Genomic DNA, 23,976 nt, shown 5'->3' with positions numbered 1-23,976 from the left:
AAATATTAAATAATTCTAGACAAATTTTTATCAAAATTAATTTTTTATAATAATTTTTTTGTTATGATAATAAAGAAAAGGTAATTCAAAGATAAATTTTATCTCATGTTAAATTGTATTTGCTCAAATCGATTTTAACATAAGAGTTAATATTTTAATTTAATCACAAACTATATGTTATTATTAATAAGTAATTGTTATACTTTAAAAAAAATAAAATTATTATTCATTGATTTTAATGTTTTTAATATTAAAAATAGTTAAATTTTAAGTTTAATTAATTTTGTAAATATTTTTATAACAAAAGTCATTTTGCATGTTTTAATTTAAAAAATATATATTTTATATATTTTTATATATCATCTCATACATGACACATATACATATCCTAGTAAGAATATAAAATGTGATATTTCTTTATATTTCTTGACAAAAAATAATTGATAAGAGTGGGGCACGAAACTATGGTTGCAACCGAGAAAAAAAATAGAAAAAGAAAGGAAGGAAAAAGACATCCTCTATGTCCCAAAGAAAATGAAAGTGGAATGCCCCGTTGCCGTGAGTTTCATTATGTGAATCTTATTAAATTTTTTTATATTATATTTTTGCAGAAAAACTGAAATGACCATTTTTCTTATCAATTAATCCCTATATTCAGATCATTTAACCAATCAATCAAGTCTAACTAAATAATTTTAACCTAATTTACTTCCATATATTACTATTTCTAACAAACTTTTGACTTAATGTACGAATATATATAATTGCTTTCTTCATGCGGATTTCATTTTTTTTTTCAAAAATTTTTAGCATTTTCTGCATTTTCTACGTTCTCTTCCTTCTTTGCATTCTCTGCATTCTTTTTCTTTCTGTGTTCTCTTTGTTTTCTACATTCTCTTCGTTCAAGATCGATGCTCTTTTGTCTTATTTGAATATTTGGATCAAATTTTTTAAAATAAGCAGTGAAAGAACAGATATTTCATTTTCGAAGACAATAAATGATTCAAGTTCAGACTGTCAATTGAACCAGAACGAATTAGATTATTGTTTTGAACCGAATTAAGTGGCTGATGTGTGGTTCGAATATAGTTAATGTAGTTCGTTAATAGTTTATGATTCTATAATTGAATAATTTTATTTTTATTAGTGAAAATTGATGTTCATGGTTAATGATTTGAATTTGAATGTAATGTAGGAGTTCTAAATCTGAATTATTATTTTGATGAACCTGTTTCGTTTCCAGTTTTAGTGCATTTGGAAGTATAAATTGGTTTATTTTGGAAATGCTTTCAGTGTATTTTCAATTTCTGTGTGATTTTTTATTTTTAATATAGAAATGAAGTTTACTTTTTATATTTTCTTGTTTTGTTCCACTTTACCATATTACTGTTTGTTTTAAGATTGGTTTTTTCAATTTTTTCAGAGATTTGTTTATTTTAAATATACAGTACACAAACAATTCAATAGTTAAGAAGTGTAGAAATTCAACCTACAAAATTTTTATATCTTCTGATAAAAATTTATAGAAAAAACTGTAAGCATTCTTGGTGTTTATTTGAATAGTTTTTGGTGTATTCGGTGTAGCAATTCGGTGTATTACAGAAATAATTCTTCTTTTTCTGCATTTTTGTGAACCTGGATTCATTCAGATTAACAGGATTTCAATACAGTACAGACAATTTCATAGAAGTTTAATTTTGCAAAGAAATTATATGAAAAGCTTGGATTGAATATTTACAAAGATACAAAGTATGTGTTTGTTTTAACTATACATTGCACAGACAATTCAGTAGACAACTAGTATAGAAATTCTTAATTAAATGAATATGCCAATTCTTTCAGGAGCTTATGTGGCACATTCAAAACTGGGATATGCGTTATAGCAGCAAATCCCAATTCTTCGACAATAGCTTTCTTATCATTGTTCATGTTGTAGAATATATCATAAATAGATCTTGTGGAACATCTCAAATTATGAGTTTTTTGTAAATAAATGAAAATTATGTTACATAATTATATTTATAAAAAAAAAATTGAGTTGTTCTAACATATATATGGTTATATTATATTTTGGTCCTTCCTTTTTTATGGTACTCCTCTCAACAACTTTTTTTATTGTCATTTTTTTATAAGGAATAAAAAATTAGGTTAATAGCTAAAAATACCACCATGTGCACCTTAATTCATATGGAATACACCACTATTATTTCTTGATTGCATCATATAATATCAGTTCAAAAAAATATGTAAATCAATCAAACATGCACAAAATGATACCAGAAGCACTACAACAAAATTTTATGGGCTAATTACAACAAGTCCATGAACAAAATTCCTCAAAAATGGACAAAAACACTTACAAGTTACTCAAACATACAAAAAAAAATATCAGAAATACTACAACAATATTCTGTTGTCTAGTTATAACAAAAAGAGGACAACAACATCAAGTGCACCTCAATTCACATGAAATACGCCGAAAGACAAACCAAATACACCGTTATTATTTCTTGATTACATCACAGAATGTCAGTTCAAAAAAACATGCAACTCAATTAAACATGTACAAAATGACACCAAAAGCGCCACAACAAATTTCTACAAGTTAGTTACAACAAATCCATGAACAAAATCTCTCAAACACATGCAAATCACTCAAACATGCACAAAATAACATCAGAAACACTACAACAATATTTTGTTGTCTAGTTACAACAAAAAGAGGATAACAACACCAACTGCATCTCAATTCAGACAAAATACACCGAATGTTGTTATTGATTACTACATACGAACTCAGTTCAAAACATGCAAATACTCAAACATGTACAAAAAACACATTCAAATTCCTCAAACTCATGCAGATATAGGTTAAACTATATGAGAAATACTACGTAACATTTTTACACCGACCTAACAATGTTATCACCAAATGAAAAGTATAATAAGAACAATAATATGTACTTTAACGTAAGAACACAAAATGAATATACCAAATAAACAGAAATATGACTATTTAGTGTTTCACAATTAAAAATGCAAAAGAAAAAAGTGAAAAACTAGACGATTAGTGGACAGTACCTTCAATAATCTTTCATCTTTTGTTTTTGTATTTTTTGGTGAAGATTTGGAACGTAATTTTGAGATTTCCTTAAGTTTTCGCGAAGATTTTAATAGATTTTTGAGAAATTTTGAACGTCGTTTGAAGTTTGATAGTTTCAGCTTTGATCAAGGGAGAAAAAACATTTTTCATATTAATGTTCGCGCTATTGAACAATTGCGGGAGCACGTGTTTACACGCTATCTAATCTAAAGTTGATTTTTATTGGGTTTGAGCTAACTTAATTAGACTTGGTTGCTAAAAAAAACTTGTATTTATAGCATAACTATTTTCTTATTTAGTAATTAAGAAGACTCTCCATTAAAAGTGAACAAGTGCTATAATCTTAAGTAGATTATATGAAATGATATTAAAAATATAATTTATAATTTGATATATTCTAGTATGAATATGTTACGATGATTATGTAAGTATTGTTAAAATTAAAATTTTATATTTTTTTATATATTTTGATAATACTTTTTTTAAGTAACACTTTTTAGAAAAATATTGTTTAACAATAAAAAAATATTACTTTAATTTTAACAATATTTTTTAAAATATCATAACATCGTAACATAATCGTACTAAAATGAACTTTATAATTTTTATACTCTCATACAAATATTTATAAACTACTTATCTTCAATAAATAAGAATCAACCGTGAGCATGACATATCAATGATATCAAAGCGTCTTCATAATAAAGAAAAGGAATAAAATAATGAAGATAATTCACGGAAACATGTTTACAATGAGTTGTTCATCATCTAAACGTGGCAATGAGCTTATGTAGTTGGTAGCCAAATATAAGACCTATGCCTATCAGGTATGTAATATATAAATTTCTTATAGATATAGTTGCAGTCTAGTCTATTGTGACTAGAGCACTTCTACAACTTTGTCGACTCTTCAAAAATATTATTAAAAATAAAATTATATCTTTTTTATATTTTTACAACACTTTTTACTTTTATTTTTTAAATTAAAGTGTTTTCAAATATTGAAAATTTATTACTTTAATTTAACAACACTTTTCAACTGTTGCCAAAAACAATTTGCATGAAAGAACAAGAACGTAAGAAGAGAAATTATTTTGAGGTGCCCTCAAACTGATCTCTAAGTTTCTCATACTTCTGAAGCTCAGCCATGGAGAGGGAAGGAGACAGCTCTACTAAGACCTAAAATTTTCAGGAAATGGCAGTCACAATATCAGTAGGAAAAATGCTTCAAAGTTTGAACTTTGAACCATGGTTAACCAAATTAGAAGGGGGGATTCTAGATACCTGGACAAAATCACTGTATTCAACAACTACAGAATCTGCTTCACTATCTTGGCTGGAAGACTCCGGATTTGTGCTCGAAACCTAGACAAAAATCACCAAGGATCAGTACAGTCTAAAATCACAGAATCATGGGTGCAGATCCAATGATCTTGGTGTACTAACCTTGCGCTTCGCTGCATGGAACCAGGCGTCTGCACACAATGCATACATGTCAGCTCCGGTGAAGTTCGGCGGACATTTTTTCGCTATAGAGTACAGTGAAACATCTTCATGCAACTTGAACTTTCGAGTTTGTGCTTTCAAGACCCTGGGAAAGTTCGATATTAGAAGTGCATAACAATCTATCACAAAAGATATCAAATAATAGATTCTTCACCAAACAGAGAACCGGAAACGTAGAGTGCTTACCGCTCCCTATAAGACGCATCGGAGTTAACTCCAACATATAGAAGCTTATCGAATCTACCGGGACGTAGAAGTGCCGGATCTATCAAATCCGGTCTATTACTTGCACCAATAATAAACAGATCCTAGTAGGCCACATAGAGAGATACCATTTTTTAGAAGGAAAATAAAATATCACATGAATGCTAAAATAAATTTTCCAGAAAGAGAATAAAACCTGTGTCGAATCACTTAAGCCATCGATCTCGGCTAGCATCTATTAACAAGGGAAACATATTGCATTAGGAAACTCGGGGAAGGTTTTCTACAAACATGGCATTATTTAGAAAAGGTAAATAAATACCTGAGAAACCACCCTGTCCATAACGCCCCCAGAATCTCCAGAAGCACCCCGAGCTGGGGCGAGAGAATCAAGCTCATCGAAGAAGATAACACATGGGCGTGCTGATCTGGCCTGTGAATTACATTGAAAGTTTAAAACATTCAAATATGCTATGAAAACGGTCCATTTCAGATATAAAATTAGCAAAACTAGTGCTATACCTTCTGGAAAATGTCTCTAACATTCTTCTCAGACTCTCCGATGTACATGTTTATCAGTTCAGGACCTTTTACACTAAGAAAATTTAAAGAACATTCAGTAGCAACAGCTTTTGCTAATAATGTCTGAAATGCAATAAAAATAATTGAAAATAGAATGGAGTCAGAAAACTTCAGTAAGGGGAAAAATGTAAAAGGCAGGTTGAATATTGTCATTAACGGGTACCCTGCAACTTACTTTGCCAGTTCCAGGAGGACCGTACAGAAGAACGCCGGATCTCTTGCGTAATCCAGATGCAAAAAGATCTTTATGCAGGAGGGGCAACTAAAAATATGAAATTCAGAACAATTAGATATTCTACATAAACAGTATATCCGAGATTGCTTATTATTTAACAAGATAAATACACCAATATATAAGAAACAAGCCTGAAAATGTTTTGAAACAAAAAAAATTGACTTGAAGCAGAAGCATATTATTTTCCATCAATTAGAAAAAGCTAAGATATGCTAAATAAACTGAGATGATAGATAGCAGAGAAAGTCTCTTCAATATCCATTTTAACAGAATTGCACTTTCATAGCTTCCATGTTTAGGAGGTAGGCTAGACTCTTCAAAAGCTCCTCATTTCTCTCTTTTAACTTTTATTTTTATACATGAATAGAAACTTGAATGGACTTCAACTCAACCAACTTACAAATATGACAACCTAATGATTAATATACAATGTTGAACATTTAAACACAAGTTTCACTGAATGTATGTTCAAGTTGCTTTGTCTCCAACATAAAAGGGTGGAGTTGTGCTTTTATATAAGAAGAAAGATGTAAAATCAATAGTTATGCCACACAAGAAGCTCACCTGAACAGTATCCAGGATTGATTTTTTGACTTCTTCAAGCCCACCGACATCTTCCCATTTCACATTGGGAACCTGCAAATCAGTTCCATGCTTAATATCTCCATGAAGTTAGGAAAAGTTTTCATCTCAAAGACAAATAATGAGCTAATGTGTGCACTCTTCATTGATAAAACAATAGCAGTTTAATTTACTTTTGGAGTGCCCAATGCTGATGCATTTCTTTTCTTTGATCGTTCTAAAGCATTCATCAAATCTTCCTTCCTAGGAATTTGAGGTGAAACTTTCTCCTTCTCCTGTGTCACTTTGGAACTAGAAGAAGCATCTATATCCTCAAACCTATGTTTGTCCACTTCAGTATCGTTCCTGGGAAATAAGTTGGCACCAGCATCAGCAATTAGAGCACACATATCCCTGGGCATAAAACCAGATGTTTGACCAACTATTTCTTTTACAAAACCCTCCAAATCAGGCTGCAAGAAGCAACAATGTGATTGATCAAATTCAGCAGTAATAATCAAAGAAGTCCAATGTGCAATTAAATGCCAGTCCTAATAATTTGAGGGATATTATACATATTTTTTTGGATAAAAATTTCTATACTACCATACAAATGGTGATCCTAAATTTAGTATCCCATTTTTTTCTTTTGCATAAGAGCCCACTATTATATTTTTAATTTTTAACAAAGAAGAGAGGAGAAAGTTTAACAAATTAATCACATGGCCCAACTCTTCTACCCACTCCTTGCTTTCAATATCATTTATTCATAACTTAGTTTTTAAATCAGTTTAATTAAGTTTTGAAATTTAGAGAGAACTGGCATTGGCGATGCCACAAGTAAAAAGAAGCAAAAGAAGGTTTACACAAGATGAAGCTTCATTCCAAACTTACATCAGAGAGGAGTCCAGAAACATTTTGAAGTGAGTGGGATAACATTTCAGTCCTTTGCTCTTCAGTCAAAGGTCCCATACTTATTTCATGGCTAAAGCAGCGTCTGATAGTTGGAGGTAGACCTTCTGAGCTGTCGGCAGCAGCAATCAAGAGGATTTGATGCACGCTTGTTTTCTCAACATTCTTCTCAACCTTCACCAGCATGTTGCAAAAGTAAATATCTTTGTAATCCTATATATTAGAAATACAAAAAAAAAAAAAGAAATGGTAGAGGTTGGCACAACTTAATAGAGTTCCCACAAGCTGTTTCACTTTCATTAGATTCTTTTTCCTGTTATGGAAACTACGAAAACTATGTACTATTTATCTGGCCTGTTGCTTCTTTTGATGTTATCTTGTTTTGCTTCTTTCTCTGATTTGTAATATGATAAAGATTTAAGGTTTACTAAAGGGTAATCATCAAAGAATAACAACAACATTCATATAAGTTAAATCTTACAAATTCACCATTTGATTTTCCCCTGGAGTTGCTATCATGTTCACTAATTGGTTCAGTGAATCTCCTGATAACAGATGCTACTTCAGATGTATTGCCTCTTTGATCATTTAGTGAACCATCGGGAGAAGGTGAATCTCGAAAAACATCAAAATGCCGTAGAAGAAGTATTGCTGGTGAGTATCTGTAACAATCACATCCCAGAAGTGCATAAAAATCAGAAAACATATTCAAAGAAGTAAATTCCTCTTGGCCTGAGACAGGCAATCAGCTTAACATATATACATAGTTAGATACATATATGTACTTGTAGTTTCAAAATATACCTTTGAGCTGTCTTGAAAGCTTGAGCCAAAGCAATAGATTTTCTTTCAGACACCATTAGATCATGACAGTTATATTCCACCACATGCAAGCCCAGTCGACGAGCAACATATCTAACTACAGTTCTCTTCCCACAACCTGCATAATTCTGTTGATCAGAAATACAATATAGGCCATCAATGAATTCAAACAGCACCACATGTGACTTCTCAAACCAGGTATATTTATTTCAAATAAGAAAAATAACTGTGAATACAAATGGTGATTCACATGGAAAGTAGGGTATAAGGCAACGGAGAACACACCTGCCAAGCCATACAATAGAACTGAAATTCTAAACTTCGAAGAAAGGGCCGATGGACAGAAAGTTGGTGTAAGTATTGAACCCAATATCTTTACTGTGTCTCCTTGCAATGGCACAGGTCCTTCTGGTCCAGCAATTAACAAATCTGGAGGAAGGGCGGATGGTGAACTCCCTCCTAGGACCAGAGCAGTTGAGGTTTTATTGACTCGAAGGAACGGTTCATCTGATGGTTCCATAGCAATGACCTGAGGATATAAGTTACACTCTAACAAGAACCTGACATATTTCTTGAGATTTATGGGGAAAAAAATGAACTAAATATACCTTGAAGTAGATAAGGTTACTGTCATTTTTCTTATCTGATTTTTGGTTGCACGGAATGCAAATAGTTGAATTGCATTTCCAGTTTATGTTAATCCCAAAAACATCTCCTCTTGACAAATATCTATCGACTTCGAAGTACTTTTGTAATGCTAAGTCAATCATGTCTTGCCGTTCTTTAGATTCAATAGGTGAAGTTTCTCTGATAGATTCAAGGATGCCACATTCTGGCATCTTCACAAAAGAAACCCTCAAATGTGATGCAAACCTAAGAGCTTGAGCAAAAGGTGCCAACTCAACATTGATAACATAATCCTCATTGCTTTTTGCAGCATCCTCATTACAAAATTGGGGCTTGAAATAAGAAGCTAAAGTGTCCTCTCCATGTTGTAGAATGGATTTTAAGCATGACATGTGCAAATTTAGATTAAATGCTAAAAGTGGAGACAAATAAGCAACTTCATGATCAAACAACAAGGCCCCACTAGCAGGGAAATCACAAGAAGGAAACACAAGCATTACTCTGGCAGGATGAGAAGAAGATGATGATAAATTCAAATCAGAATCAGGCTCAAGTGTAGTAGTAGTTCCTGGAGGATCAAGAGCAATGGCCACAGCAACCCTCTGCACACCCATCTCAGCATTCTTCACCAGAACCTAAAAACAAATAAATGAATAAAAAACACAAAATTTATCCCAAAAAACAATACTTTTAACATCGAAGAGATTTAATTCGATAAAGGGGTATCAGAATTGAAGTTAAAGTTTAGAGGAGCTTGTGAGTGTGGATTACCAGTGAACCAGAAGTGACAGAGAGCCTCTTAAGAAGTAAAGTGGAGAGGCCAACAAGGGCAGAATCGTCAAGAGAAGGTAATTGGGGATGGTGATTCGGGTGGTCGGAGAATCGGAGAATCCCCACAGGTAATTGGAAGAGGGGAGTGGTAGTGGCGGTGGCGGTGGCGGTTGCAGGGTCGTTGCTTGGGGAAGAGCTCAACAAGGAATTGATGAGGTGTTTGGTGGAAGAGAGAACGAGAGGCTTCCTCTGTTCCACCATTTTCTTGATCCTTTTTCAGAGAAAATTCCAAAATTGTTACCAATTTCAGCTTCAGTTGTTTATCTCTAATTCTCTATGCGGATGATGTTAGGAGCACAAAGAACAAGGAGCTTACTCATGCAGTTCTTTTATCAAAAAATTATGCTAGGATAAGAACATTTTAAAGAATTTTTTTTTTTTAATATTGGAGTGGTAGTGGTGTTTTTGTTAAATGTAGATTGTTGGGGTGTTATACTTAAATGTCCGATCGTTTAACTAGAGAAGCAGAAATTGGACACAAATTGGTACACAAATCGTTCCCACGGATTTGTGTTAAAAAAAATTAAAAAATTTTAAGTACAGAAATCGGTGTCAAGAATTTGTGTACTTCCACGGTTTTGAAAAACACAAAAAATTACCATGTTAAAGTATATCACCACTTTTACTTCCATAACAAAAAAATTAGCCCATTTTAAATTACTCATGAAAAAAAGGTTCATTTTATTTAATGAAATATTTTAAAGTTCTATATTATAATGTATTTTTAAAGTTATTTTGTGTTATTTATATTTAGATGACACATAATACTTAACCTAATATATTATTATTTAATTAATAAAAAAATTAATTTGATTTAGATTGTATTTTTTATAGACTAATTGGAGATATCTCATTTTTTAGGAGTAAATTAATTTTCGAGTAATTTTTTCGGAATTATTTTGATTCTTAATTCGGATGTATGTTTCTTAGACTATGTTTAATTTTGATAATAGAATAGAATAAGATATTGAAAACAAAACACAAAAATTAATATTCTTGTATTTTATTAAATAATAAATTAAAATAAATTATGAAAATTTAATTTATTTTTTTATACAAAAAAATTTAAAAAAATATATAATAATAAAAAATAATAATTATAAAAATCTAATAAAATAAAAAATAAAAAATAAAATATATTTTTAATTAGTGTTTTTATCAAAAATAGTATAAAATATATTAATTTAATGTCTATAAACATAATATTTTTTGTTTCATCTATTAAATATGATTTTGTGTTCCTCTGTTAAACAAATGCAGTGTGTACAGAAGAACTAAGGCATTTTATGATCAGGATTCTCAGTGGATGTGCTGTCATTACATTTTTACATCACTAACTACATATGTGATGATTATTGAATTCAGGTATCAAGTTGATAACTGTTATTTCTTCCATTTTTTGAACTCTCTTGACACATGCCATTCAGCATTCACCATTCATATATAGCAAACAAGACATTCAGAGAAACCAGGATGCCAAAAAAAATAGGCAAGGCCACATTATGTAAACTTCTATTAATCATGTAAAAATTTAAGACAAGATTAGAATACGGGCAATAGCTATCTGCAAACTCAAATCAAATCACACTCATAAAATCCAACTTTTTCTGATACACACTCCACAACTGAGGCACCTGCAGCTCATACTTGACCACATACTTCTCCAAGAAACTGTCCTCATCAGGCAACAGCAAAGTGGACAAGCTCAACTTCCTCTTAATCAATCCCTTCATCAACAAAACCTTAGCAACAGAGCACCTAGGTTTAATCCTCTTCTCTAAGCTGAAAAACAACACCACTGGGCACCTAACAATCATCCCTGAAGGCCAACCCATCTTATTCACCAAGTAATCCATTGTCTTCATGATCTTATCCTCTGAAAGTATCATACAATGTGGGTGCTTCTTGAATGCCACAAGGATGTCATCATCTGACCAACCCCACCTCTTATAAACCTCGTAACAGCGGTTATATATGGATTTGTTACCCTCACCTGAGAGCACATGAATGGCCAACACAAAAGTTGTCTTTTTTGGATTAAACCCCATTTCTTTAATCTCCTTAGAAAGCTTTGCAAAGTTCTCCTTTTTCTGCATCAATGCCTCCGGGAAATGAGTCAGCAACAGCGTAACACATGATTCAGGAACATCCATCTCTTTCAGGAGATTGAGGTTTGGTACGAGGTTCTTCTTGTGATCCTCGAGGAAGACCCAAGATGTGCGCTTCAATGAAGCTGCAACCTTTTCATCAGAGATCAACACACTCTTGAGGAAATTGTAAGAGGGTATGATCTGTTTCTCCAAGCTCCGGGTCAAAAGGGTTGGGTCAGCGGTTAGGGTTCTTGCGAGGTTGGTATTGGAAATCCCAATGGAGAGGAAAAATTGAAACTTTGGCAAGAGGATATCTGGGTTTGCTAAGAGGAGCAATGGGCGTTTTCTGATGAGGTTTGAAATCTGGGTATCTGTGAAACCATGCTCCCTGAGAAGGGTGAGAACAGAGTCTGGTCTTTCAGCAGAAGGAAGGTGAAGCTTTTGGGAAGTAAGAGCAGCAGTGTCTGGAGAGAGACCACATGAGTCAATCAGGTATGAGATTGTGAAATTGGGGTGGTGAGATTGGACTATGCTGCAGCGGGAGATCATTGGTTTAGGGAGTGATAATGATGATGATGGTATCTGGAAGTGGATTGTGGGATGAAATGTGTCATAGTACAACCTAGGCGTACGGAATTGGATTGCTTTCATGGTATTCACTACTCACTGGATAAGAGTCTCAGAATGGAAGTGGGAAGTGTGAAGTGATAGCAAATTAGAAGCTAGCAGATAAAGGACCCTTTTTTCCTTTGGAGATAGATTTATGGACTTCTGAATATGACCGGAATCAGCATAATCCATTCGTTTAATATCTTAGGAAATTATGCTCTTCTTTATTTTCAAATTTAATATGCATTGACTACTGAAAAATTATGTGATCTTAGACCAAAAAAAAGTGTGACATCTCATTTATTTGGCAAAATGTGATCTCACATTTTTCAAACATCTAAGATGAATTGGAGACAATTTTTAGTCCCGCCATGGTGACTTTATTCAGTTTATTGTGCTAGTTCACCCAGGAAAATGAAGTACAAACTTATTTAACTAAACCAAACTTAATATATAACTATTTTATTCAACCTTTAACTATAAAAATATACAGAGTTCCATCATTCTGTATCAAATTTGAAAGACAATGCTGGCATAGAGAGTAAAAAGACAAGCGTAATCTCTATATCACTGAAGAAAATAATTTGACACAGAAGTCAGAACCAACAAGTTGGGTATAATATGGCTTCTAAGCTTTAGCTAACATCCACTTGTGAGAACCGATATCTCATGTTGATGAAGAGGACGATTTTTTGGATAGTAAAGCATCAAGTGAGGATTGATCAGTCACAGGCGGGCTACAAGTGAAGTTTTGGCATACAAGAGCTACAACCTTGTTTGCTGCATGGTTATTTTTCGCCATCAGAGCAATGTTGCTGTTATTCTGTTCCCAAAATTCCATCTCTTCTTTGTTGTTGGGGTCTATATGAAGAACCTACAACCAACATCCGCACAGATGTTATTGATGACAACCAAAAATAAATATGCAGTATCAACTCAATAACGGAGTTAATTATACTCACTGTTTTGTTTGGATCATATGATGCGTGTGCTGCTGCAAGCATTCTTTCAAATTCCTCAGAATTCCTTTCTCCGACCACAACCACTTGCTTTCTGGAAGGTACACGCAGCATATCTGCTGCACAACACATGAGGGGCACTGCCATAGGCAAAGCTTTCAATCTTTTCTCAAAAACAGCCTGCACTACCATGTAAAGGGGAATCTTAGACAACTACCAAGTGATAATCACTTTCCACCCTTGGGAACTTGTACAAAGAAGAAAACAAGTTTTCTAGGAGGAAAGAGGTGGCAGTTTACGGACCAGAAGGTGCTCTGCATTTCGCTTATAGTGCTCAGCCTTACTTTCAGCAAGCATGGAAGCCAACCTAATAAGATTTATAGCTGACACCGAGTTCCCAGAGGGTTCTGCCCCATCATGGTCTTCTTTCACACGGAGAAGAACTGATGTATCTTCCCCAGTATTATTGAAATATCCACCTCCATCCCCATCAAGAAACAAAGCATCCTGCAAGTAACACATCTCAGGAGGAACTCGATGTCTGGCAAAGCACTGTGAAATTTCTTTCAGATTCAGAGATCAATCTTTACCTGAGTGCCCTGCAATTCAATTGCCCATTGAAGCCAGTTGATTCCACCACCAAACTCATAGAGATCCAGTAATCCAGAGATCAGAAAAGCATAATCATCCAAGAAACCAGGTGCTTTAGATGGAGAATTTCTGAAACTATGGTTCAGCCTTTGGGTTTCAGCATTGTGAAGTTGCTTCTTAATAAATAATGCTGCTTTTTCCGCAATTTGCATGTATTCCTTTGGCTGGAATTTGCAAAACAAAAAGGAGAAAGTTAAATATATTAGCAATTACTCAAAACTGAAAAAAAGAAGAGGATCTAATTGTCTCCAGGTGTTCCTTTAACAAGCTTCATCCACAATTCCCTTATAACTGCCAATGCCAACTAACTCATCAACTGCCAATTCCCATTTTGATCAACACAACAATATAAAATTTATCCATAACAGGATAATTTACAGACATCCATGATATCAAAGCAGAGTGTCTTCTGTCTTTTTAAATACCAACAGTCATTCAGCAAAAGGGCAAAACTAAAATATCAAAGGCTCTCTAACTACATATATGGACACATCTGTATAAGGGGAAACTTACTTCAGTGCCAACAACAGGAAAGTAGAACTTAGTGCCCTCAGCTTCACCCAGGAGAATCTTGGAGGCCCTGGCTAAAGATGAGATAACCAGTCCATTCCAAGATACAATAACCTAGAAGCATAGGATCTCTTGAGACTCATACATAAAAAGTTGAAACCAGTATCATCATAGAAGATTCTTAATAAATTAATAACCATGTTTAAGGGGATACTTTATCATCCAAATGTGGCCTTGCCCGCCTTGACCTTACTTCGAACAGCTTACGCCTACATTCTCCAAGAATATCTTTATATGTTTCGATTGACATGCTGTACTTTGATGCGATCTCTGAAGGATCTTTTGATTCTTCTCTCTCAATCAGGACATTCTTTCCCTTGAATTCATCATGAGGATCGCTCATGCTAGATAGGTCACAGTTACCAGACTGCTTTATGTAATAGTGCTCAATAAAAATATCAGCATGCTCTCCAAGTATGTCTTCAACCTAAACCGAAAATTAAAATTAACAAAATGGTTGAAACCAAATATTCAAAGGGGAAAAAAAAAGTTGAAAGCCAACTGCAAATATAGCAAACAATAAATCATAAATTACAACACATCTATTACATGTTGAGATGCTGTAGATATAATTACAAAATCACAAAAGGAAAGCAGGACAGAATGCCATGATGCTGAGAGCTAGACATCTTCCGAAAGAATTTACGCAGAACTGTCATATACTCAAGATCAACAACAATATTCTATTTAGATGAACACAAAAGAGGCCTATTTTAACCAAACAAATAAGCAAGTTTATTATCCTAAATCATGCTTGTACAGTAACAAGCCGACCCCACTTAGTGGGACAAGGCTTTGTTGTTGTTGTTGTTGTTGTATGCTTGTGCAGTAACAAACTCTAGAAGGTAGCTTGTCATTTTAGAAAACTATAAGTTAGTAACTAGGAATTGGATAAACAACACGTTGCGCAATAAAAAATATCTTGCCTGAATAAAATAAATAGATTTAATTGATTCCTTGAAAATATTCAATTGACTGACCGCATCTGCAGATTATTGTGCCATTTCAGCAACAGATGATTCAGGAATCCGTTTGATTTAGGTCCCGATAACCAAATCGACTTAATTTTAGGGAGAAGAATGAAAAATTTGTGCATTTTTCAGACCTACAGTTTGTTTATCCTTAATTAAAAGGTTAAGGAAAAACTACGCGCATGAAATACCTCTTTGCGGGACCATATGTAAAATGCTCCCTCCTTTTTTCTTGTAGCTCCTTCAGTCTCTGCACTGTCAGCATCCTCTGCTGAAAAGATTTCACCGTCTGGACCAATCATGTCTCTCCTTAAATAATCAAGAATATCCCGCGCTACACATGAATAGAAGGTATCTTTTGTGATAGAAAAAGCATCTAAATAAACATTAGCAATCTGGCCTTGATCATATAGCATCTTCTCGAAATGTGGAACTGCAAAAATATCACAGCCCAACAATTTAAAATGTCCAGAATATTTCAGAACAAAAGCATTAAATATGCACAGAAGAACATCATAATTAAGGTGGAAAAATCAAAATTGGAATGCATGATGCATCTGTTAAGCCAGAGCAATTGAGAAGTAGAACTACAGCCGTAGACAAACCAGATACATACCAAAGATTCAGTCCAAGATAAACTTACCATGCCAGCACTCATCCACACTATATCTGTGAAAGCCACCTCCAATATGATCATGAATGCCCCCTTTTGCCATAGATTTCAAGGTAAAGAAAACCATTTCCCGATTTGCATTAGCTCCATCTAACTTCCCAGTATCATCCAATTTCTTGGAGTGGTACAACATCAAGTTTGTCTCAACTGGTCTGGGAAATTTAGGTGCAGACCCAAACCCGCCAAACTTGGAATCATAGGTCTCAGAGAGCTATAAAGAAAATAGTAGATTGAATGATACTCAAGAATCAAGGTCATGAATATAAATTAAGGACTTAGTAAAAAAAAAGAAGATCCAGATACATGCAAATGTAAGAAACAGGATTGTGCAACTGCTCTTATCTACTTGGTCAAAGCCATACCTGCTCAGCGCACAGACGTAATGCATCATCTGGAACTCCATCGGACAATTTATCAGAAACTGAACTAGCAGACAATGCCTCAGAAAGCTGTTCAATTGCAGCTGCTCCACTCTTAACTAGCAAATCTTTCTTGCTATCCCAAGCCTCTTTTACTTTTCTGGAGAGTATAGGGAGAATACACATGAATAGGAACTTCCAAGGCCACAATAATTATTTGAATTTTTAAATTATTGACGTTCACTGAAGCCTTAATAAAAAAAATATAGTTTGTCCAAGCACATTGATGACAAAAGCTTCCGGTGGAATAATTCTTACCTCAGAATAGTTTTAAAGCCAGGTCGTCCATACTTATCCTCAGGGGGAAAGTAAGTTCCACCCATTAAAGGTTTTAAGTCAGGCGAAAGAAAAACACTTAGTGGCCAACCTCCTCCACCATACAAAGCCTGCACATATGTCATGTACACCTGATAAAAGAGAAAATCTTTTAGTGCACCTTGTCACCGGTGGAGTGAACACTTTAAGCACCTTGATGATTCAAAGGGAGAGGGAACCACATGCTACCAATGAAACCAAGCAAACCATTTAAGCAAAAAAGGGTGACTTCCAGAGCTCTAGATCCACAAAAATAAAAGGCAATTCTTTTGTTTCCCCCTCCCCCCTTAAAATACTGCACAACTTAGTATATAAGTAACATATTTGCTGATTTTGAAATATATGCAAAAAACGTATCTTTAAATGCACCGTTTGTTTAAATTAAATCACCTTATCAACATCTGGTCGCTCCTCTCGATCCACCTGTGGCATGGATAATTATTAATATGGAATTAAGCAATATTCACATTTGAATGCCAGACCAGAAATAACACATTACCAAAAATAGGAACCAATTTTAGAATTATTATTACCTTAATGCTAACAAAGCCATCGTTCAACAACTTGGCTACTCCTTCATCCTCAAAAGACTCGACTTCCATAACATGACACCTAGCATCAAAACAGTTTAGATTCCAAAAATGTAAATAACATCCATGGAAAGCGCATCAAAGCAGTTACAAGATCAGTTTCTCAGTGATATATAGTACATACCAGTGACAAGTGCTGTAACCAACTTCGAAAGGAATCACCATTAATAGCACAAACAAAAGAGCCAGCAGTTAATTAATTACGCAAAGAAAGAGGGAAGGAAACAAGGAGAAGTTAAAAGAAAAGATAATTGAGTACTTGACAAGAAGATAGGTACATCTCTTCTGCGCGCTTCAGCAAAAGCTTCTTCGCCCCAAGGGTACCAATCAACCTTCAATTGAATAACGAAAGCAATTAAATGAAAAAAAGAAGGAAGAAAGAAGCAAAATTGAATGGAATAGTAGTAAAAGAGAGAAAGTAGATGAGGTAGTTACGGGGTTATGAGCATGTTGGAGAAGATAGGGGCTTTGCTCGGAAGCTAGGCGATTGGAGTGCTTGTGCTGCGAATGCGATAAGGAAGAAGAAGAAGATGCCATTGGGAGTTTGAGAGGGAGAAAGGGTGCTGAAGACGAAGGGTAGTATGGGAATTTGGAAAATTGAGGAGGATAGTGGCGGCGGCGAAGGAGGAAGGAAGAAGGAGGAGGTAAAGAATGTAAGTGTAGAAGCTTGAGCTTGTGGGTGAGTCTAGGGAGCATAGAAGAAAAACGGAGAAGAAGAAACGAAGAAGAAGGAAGAGAGTGAATCGGTTGTGTGAGTAAGAGAGAATGAGTACGTTGGCATGCGTACATCTTCGGAACACTGTACAAACTGCTACATGCTTCTTCCTCCTGTGACAGGTGGCTCCTATTTCCATTTTCCCCGCACAAACGGATAAACAAAATATGGACTCATGGATCATCTTTAATGTTATATATAATGTTCGGTAGGTCGGTTATCGGACGGTTCAGGTCAGGATCAGGGGTGAAGGAAGGGGCTCGTCTGATCACGATCTTCCAGTCCGGGAGCGCGAGGTCCCGATCACTTTGTGTGAGGGGGGTGTCACCTGCAAAGACACTCAGAATACGTGCAGGCGGAGTAAATGTGGCGTAGGGATGTGACGTATCTTGGGGGAAGAGCCAGTCTTCCCCTTATATACATGTCAGTATCGGGCCCCTCTGGAGGGCAGACCCATATTCCCAAGGACGCTGTCCCATAGCTGTGGGAGAGCCATACGGGACGCGTGTCCGGGTCGGTTGAGAGGCGTGTAGTCGGGCCGGGTGGAGCTCGGGTCGGGTTGACCCGCGGGAATCCAGGGCCGTAACAGTGCCCCCGACGCGTCAGTGATGGTCGTGAGGCGATCGGTGGCGCATGGTGTCCTTGTTCGTGTGTTGTCGTCGAGTCGGCTGACTGTGGGAGAGGCGCGTTTCTTGTGCGCGTGTCTCTTGGTCTGCTGAGGCGTTCGTTCGCCGCTTCGTTCTTCGCGCTGAGCATTAAATGCTCATAATGAGTTAAAACCCCATGCGTAAAGACCATTTTGCCCCTATCTCTTTTCGCGCTCCTTATGGTGGTTTTTAAACAGTTTCTTTCTCTTTTCCTCCTACCCTTGCCATTTTCACTTTCCTCTCTCCCTGATATCCAAAATTCCTTGTTCGAGCCCTCTCGTGCCTTCTTTTTTCTCTCAAGTTCCTGCAACCAATTCAGGTAATTTTCGCTTCCTCTTCCCTTGTGTTTATGCTATGTTTTACTGCTGCGTCGTTGTTGTTTGCGATTGTTGCATGCTTGGTTTACTTTAGCCGAATGACCTTCCAGTGGTGGGGTAGACGAATTAAGGGAGGGGTACCATTCCCGGGTAGGTTTTAGGTGATTTGCGTGATAGGCGTAGTTTTTAACTGTTCTTGGCCATGATCTGAGTTTGAAAAGGCGTAGTTTCTGGGTTTCTATGGATTCCCGACCTCATAGTCTAACGGAGTGGTACCCCGATGTAGGTATGCCTCGCATCGTTTCCCGATCTTCTGGATCTGGCGCCGCCTACGACCCGTACGCCTGGGTGACTGACGATATAAGGAGCTCGCCCAACCAAATGGACTTGGAGGAGTTGACCGAGTTCCGACAAGCCGGCTACTTGTGTGGGGGGACTGACAAGGGGGCCAACTACGAGGCCATTGTCCCTGCCCCCCATGAGCGTATTTATGAGCTCAACTTCCACTCTCCTCGTGTCCCCGATTGGATTTGGTTTTACAAGTCCATGTTTACACAAGTTGGCGTTCGGATACCGTTCTCCGACTTTCAAATGGCGCTGTTGAACCGGATATCCGTCCCCCCTTCTCAGCTTCACCCGAACAGTTGGGCCTCGATCCGCTGCTTCAAAATGGTTTGTGAGCACCTGGAGCTGCCGGTGTCGGTGGACGTCTTCCTCTTCTATTTCAACCTTACCAATCCTTCCAAACAGGGGAAAGCGAGGAAAGGGTTTCTCTCTTTCCGTTCCGCCCAGGGTAGGAGAATATTTGGCCTTTTTGAGGACTCCTACCATGGTTTTAAAGATAAGTATTTCAAAGTTCGTCCCGTCAAAGGTCGTCACCCCTTTTGGTTGTCGTTAGAGGGGGAGCGCCTTATCCAGACTTATTGGAGTTTTGGTGCGGGGTCGAATCCTTTCATCAAGGTGACGTACAAGAGGTTGTCGCCTGTAGATAAGCAAATAGCTGACGTACTTTTTGCCATTTTTGAAAAGAACCCCATGAACCCTCATCTTCTTATGGGTGAACGGGAGGCCGCCAGGAGCTATATTCGTGAGTTGTCTTCTTTGTTTGCCTATGTTTCTTTGTTGTTGTTTTTCTTTTCCCGATCTAACGACTAATGCGCCTGTTGTTTGTTGCAGTGGAAATGTCTGCCACCGTTACTGGTCTTGAGAATATGATGAAGACCTTTTTTGAAGCGAGTGACGACGAGAATGCCGAAGAGAAAGATGCCGGTAAGTCGGAGGGTCTTTCAGGGGAGAAGGAGAATCAGGCTGTGCCTTCTCCCCAGGATGCCGACGTGTTGGGGAAACAGGCTGCAGGGGTCCAGGCTTCCCCTACTCGGGAGGAAGGGCCCGCTGAAGGGCACGCGTCTCTCACCCCCCAGCCGGATAGTGACGTGGAGCTCATCCATACTCCCAAGAAGCGAAGGATGTCTTCCAGCCCGGAAGGGGCCCTTACCATAATGGAAAGGAACTTTGATGCTACCAAATTTATTGACTCACAGTTGATACCCAGGACAGAGGAGCATTTTCACGAGACCGAACTGTCCAGGCAGGTGAGGTGGATGTACCACACCTTGCTTCGTGGGGCCGTGATAGCTCGGAAGGCTGAATTCGAGTTATCGGGGATGGAGGCGCTCCGGAGGAAGCTTGAGTCCTCTGTTAAGGCGAACAATGACTTCAAGGCTCAAGTTGAACTCCTCCAGGGTCAGCTGTCCGAGATGGGGGGAAAGCTTAGCGTTGCTGAGGAGAAAGCGTCATTTGTTGCGGAGAGGTTGAAGACGTCCGATGAGACCGTGGCTCGGCTTCTTGAACGTGAGATGACCTTGGAGGGTCAGCTGAATGCCGCTCAGGGTCGGGTTGCCGCCTTGGAGAAAGAGCGGGAGCAGGCCGTCTCGGAGGCGAAAACCGCTAAAGCCGAAGCCGCAGAGCTTAAGAAGAAGCTTAAGGTGACCAAGGAGCAAGGGAAGAACGCCATCTCGATGACCGAAGATGCCCTGAAGGCTCAGCTAAAGATCGCAGCTCCTGATTTCGACACGTCGTCAATTGGCGTTTTCAAGACTATCCAGGACGGAAAGATTGTTGACATGCCGAGGAAGTGAAGTCTTGTAACTTAGGATATTTTGTAATGCATTCGCTGAACAACTTATTGCTCGTTTTTTTTTTTTTTTACTCTTTATAAGTTATACTTATTCAGTCGTTTGGCCGGGTTGCCGTTTGCTATATTTGTTGTCGTTGTTTCTTTCGGGGGCGGGCTCGCGCCCGTTTTCCCGTTTTATGTTTGTTATGGCTTGGATCGCCGTGGTCGTGTTGTCGTCGTAGTTGGCTTTGGCCATAAGGAAGATGGCCCCCGGGGTGATCAGTCCCGGTCTGCCGTTTTAGGGGGCACTCGTGCGCGGCGCACGTAGGAAAGTAGTGGACAAGTACGAAAATTTTTGACAAGTATGAGTTAGTCGTTAGCTAAACAAATTAATCAATATGGCGAGCATTTGATAAAATAAAAAGACAGATCATCATGCGAACAAGGTGAGTATTTACTATTTGTTTGGGTTCTCAGGTCGGCGAGTCGTCTGGTCATGAGTAGAACCTTCTTAGGCTACCCGTATTCCATGTTCTGGGTATTTCCTTGCCGTCGAGTCTTTCGAGCTTGTAAGCACCTTTGCCGAGTACCTCCCTTACCTTGTAGGGACCTTCCCAATTTACCGCCAGCTTGCCTTCCCCTGGGGTCGGGACGCCGATGTCGTTGCGTCGTAGGACGAGGTCCCTTTCCTCGAAATCTTGTTTGAGGACTTTTGCATTGTAACGCAGGGCTATTCTTTGTTTCAGCGCCGTTTCTGTTAGGTGAGCCATCTCCCTTGTTTCCTCAACCAGGTCCTTTTCGACCGCTTCGCTCATGCCCGCGAGTAGTAGTCGGGGGCTCGGTTCGCCGATTTCGACTAGTATCACCGCATCGACCCCGTATGTTAGGCGAAAGGGAGTTTCCCCCGTAGCGCTTTGCTCGGTTGTCCGGTAAGACCATAGGACGGAGGAGAGTTCGTCAGCCCAGCTTCCTTTCTTATTGTCTAGGCGCTTCTTTAGACCAAGAAGGACGACTTTGTTTGCGGCCTCTACCTGCCCGTTTGTTTGGGGATGTTCTACTGAGGAGAACTTCTGCTTTATCCCTAGGCCAGAGAGGAACTCCATGAACTTCTTGTCCGTGAACTGGGTCCCGTTGTCTGAGATAACGACCTCCGGGATACCGAAACGGGTTATCACCTGCCTCCACATGAACTTCCGACAGTTGGAGGACGATATCGTAGCCAGCGGTTCAGCCTCCACCCATTTGGTGTAGTAGTCAATGGCGACAATGAGGTATTTGACTTGTCCTGGGCCGATCGGGAAAGGCCCCAGGAGGTCGACTCCCCATTGTGCGAAAGGTCGAGTAGTCGTCAGAGAGTTTAGCTCGGAGGCCGGTGCCTTGTGGAAGTTGGCGTTTTGTTGACACTTTATGCATTTTTTGACAAATTCCTTTGAGTCCTTCATCATTGTCGGCCAGTAGTATCCTGCTCGGATGAGCTTCCTTGCTAGGGCTTTGCCCCCGATGTGGTGTCCGCAACACCCCTCATGGACTTCTCTAAGCACGTAGTCCGTCTGGTCGGGGTGCAAACACTTCAATAGGGGCTGGCTGAGTCCCTTTTTGAATAATTGTCCCTGTATGATTGCGTATCTGGCCGCCTCCCTTCTTAAAGCTTTGGCTGCTTTCTCATCTTCAGGCAACTTGCCGAGTTCCAGGAAGTTGGTGATGGGATCCATCCATGAGGGGCTCGACTTCGTCAAGTGGAGGGCGACCGTCGGTTCCTTTACCATGCCTTGGATAAGGGACCGGTTACCCGACCCTGGCTTTGTGCTCGCCAGCTTAGACAGGAGGTCCGCCCGTGTGTTCCTTTCTCTTGGGACGTGTTGGACGATGACCTCCTGGAACTGACTCGTTATTTCTTTAACCTTTTCCAAGTATTTTTGCAGGAGGGGGTCCCGGGCTTGGTAGCTTCCGTTCCCCTGCGAGGTGACAACCTGTGAGTCGCTGCATACTTCGACCTTTGTCGCTCCGACTTCCCGGGCTAGTATCAGTCCGCCCAAGAGAGCTTCATATTCTGCTTGGTTGTTCGACACTGGAAACTCGAACTTAGTCGATTGCTCATAGATGACCCTTGCAGGGATTTCTAAGATGACCCCTGCTCCCCCGGACGTTTGGTTGGAGGCCCCGTCAACGTGGAGCCTCCACCGTGTGCCCGTTTCCTCGGGGGGGTCCCCCGTCACCTCTACCAGAAAGTCTGCCATCGCCTGGGCTTTGATTGCATGTCGGGGTTCATATTGTAGGTCGTATTGGGAGAGCTCGATGGCCCAGGTCATCATCCTACCGGCCAAGTCAGGTTTTTGCAGTACTTGGCGAATCGCCTGATCCGTCCTCACGACTATACGATGGCTCTGGAAGTATTGTCTTAACCTTCGGGAAGAGACTAGGAGCGCCAGCGCCAGTTTTTCCAGCTTGCTGTATTTCAATTCTGGTCCTTGGAGGACCCTGCTCACGAAGTAAACGGGTTGTTGGGTCTTCCCTTCTTCTCTAACGAGCACTGTGGCAAGTGCTTCCTCGGTTACTAATAAGTAGAGGTAGAGCGGTTCTCCGGCCTTGGGTTTTCCGAGAACTGGTGGTGCCGCTAAGATCTGCTTGAAGTGGTTGAATGCCTCTTCGCATGCTGGGGTCCATTCGAACGTCATTCCTTTTTTCATTAGATTGAAGAAAGGCAGGGCTCTTGCTGCTGACGCGCCGAGGAATCGGGATAAAGCCGTTAACCTCCCAGCAAGTCGTTGGACGTCTTTGATACAACCTGGACTCTTCATCTGGAGAACTGCTCGACACTTCTCGGGGTTGGCTTCCACTCCTCTTTGAGTAATCAAGAATCCCAGGAACTTTTCGGCCTCCATGGCAAACGCGCACTTGAGCGGATTAAGCCTCATGCCGTGTTGCCGTAGGGACGAAAAAACGCCATCAAG

General features: G+C 38.5%; 3 protein-coding genes across 4 annotated transcripts; all 3 read right to left on the bottom strand.

Annotated features, from left to right (window-relative positions):
* Window positions 1-4,001: 4,001 nt before the first annotated feature.
* PEX6 (peroxin 6) lies at window positions 4,002-9,730 on the bottom strand. Its single transcript, XM_016349678.3, has 16 exons — window positions 9,324-9,730; window positions 8,534-9,187; window positions 8,211-8,454; window positions 7,908-8,043; window positions 7,585-7,765; window positions 7,086-7,277; window positions 6,386-6,664; window positions 6,195-6,266; window positions 5,571-5,657; window positions 5,336-5,458; window positions 5,136-5,246; window positions 5,010-5,048; window positions 4,796-4,917; window positions 4,550-4,694; window positions 4,388-4,468; window positions 4,002-4,282 (listed from the first exon to the last, which is right to left on the bottom strand). Exons 1-16 carry the CDS (start codon window positions 9,582-9,584, stop codon window positions 4,193-4,195), a joined length of 2,817 nt encoding a protein of 938 aa, XP_016205164.1. The 5' UTR covers window positions 9,585-9,730; the 3' UTR covers window positions 4,002-4,192.
* Window positions 9,731-10,861: 1,131 nt separating this feature from the next.
* LOC107645608 (transcription termination factor MTERF15, mitochondrial) lies at window positions 10,862-12,485 on the bottom strand. The gene has a single exon (XM_016349677.3). It carries the CDS (start codon window positions 12,122-12,124, stop codon window positions 10,961-10,963), a length of 1,164 nt encoding a protein of 387 aa, XP_016205163.1. The 5' UTR covers window positions 12,125-12,485; the 3' UTR covers window positions 10,862-10,960.
* Window positions 12,486-12,512: 27 nt separating this feature from the next.
* Window positions 12,513-18,114, bottom strand: LOC107645607 (catalytics). Of its 2 annotated transcripts, none has more exons than XM_016349676.3 (15): window positions 17,666-18,114; window positions 17,490-17,562; window positions 17,355-17,376; window positions 17,174-17,252; window positions 17,031-17,063; window positions 16,584-16,732; window positions 16,269-16,425; window positions 15,877-16,117; window positions 15,425-15,666; window positions 14,417-14,689; window positions 14,206-14,316; window positions 13,632-13,856; window positions 13,345-13,548; window positions 13,045-13,221; window positions 12,513-12,956 (listed from the first exon to the last, which is right to left on the bottom strand). In XM_016349676.3, exons 1-15 carry the CDS (start codon window positions 18,017-18,019, stop codon window positions 12,750-12,752), a joined length of 2,547 nt encoding a protein of 848 aa, XP_016205162.1. In that variant the 5' UTR covers window positions 18,020-18,114; the 3' UTR covers window positions 12,513-12,749. The 2 variants fall into 2 exon arrangements, with proteins under 2 accessions (XP_016205162.1, XP_020959514.1); XM_021103855.2 differs by having other exon boundaries at window positions 17,355-17,366; window positions 17,666-17,689.
* Between the last annotated feature and the right edge of the window lie 5,862 nt (window positions 18,115-23,976).

The sequence above is a fragment of the Arachis ipaensis genome, chromosome B6, assembly GCF_059453495.1.
Source record: "Arachis ipaensis isolate K30076 ecotype BB chromosome B6, ASM5945349v1, whole genome shotgun sequence".
Classification (NCBI taxonomy): Eukaryota; Viridiplantae; Streptophyta; class Magnoliopsida; order Fabales; family Fabaceae; genus Arachis; species Arachis ipaensis.
The sequence above is the reverse complement of the archived record's forward strand: the minus strand, read 5'-3'. Positions and strand labels throughout refer to the sequence as shown.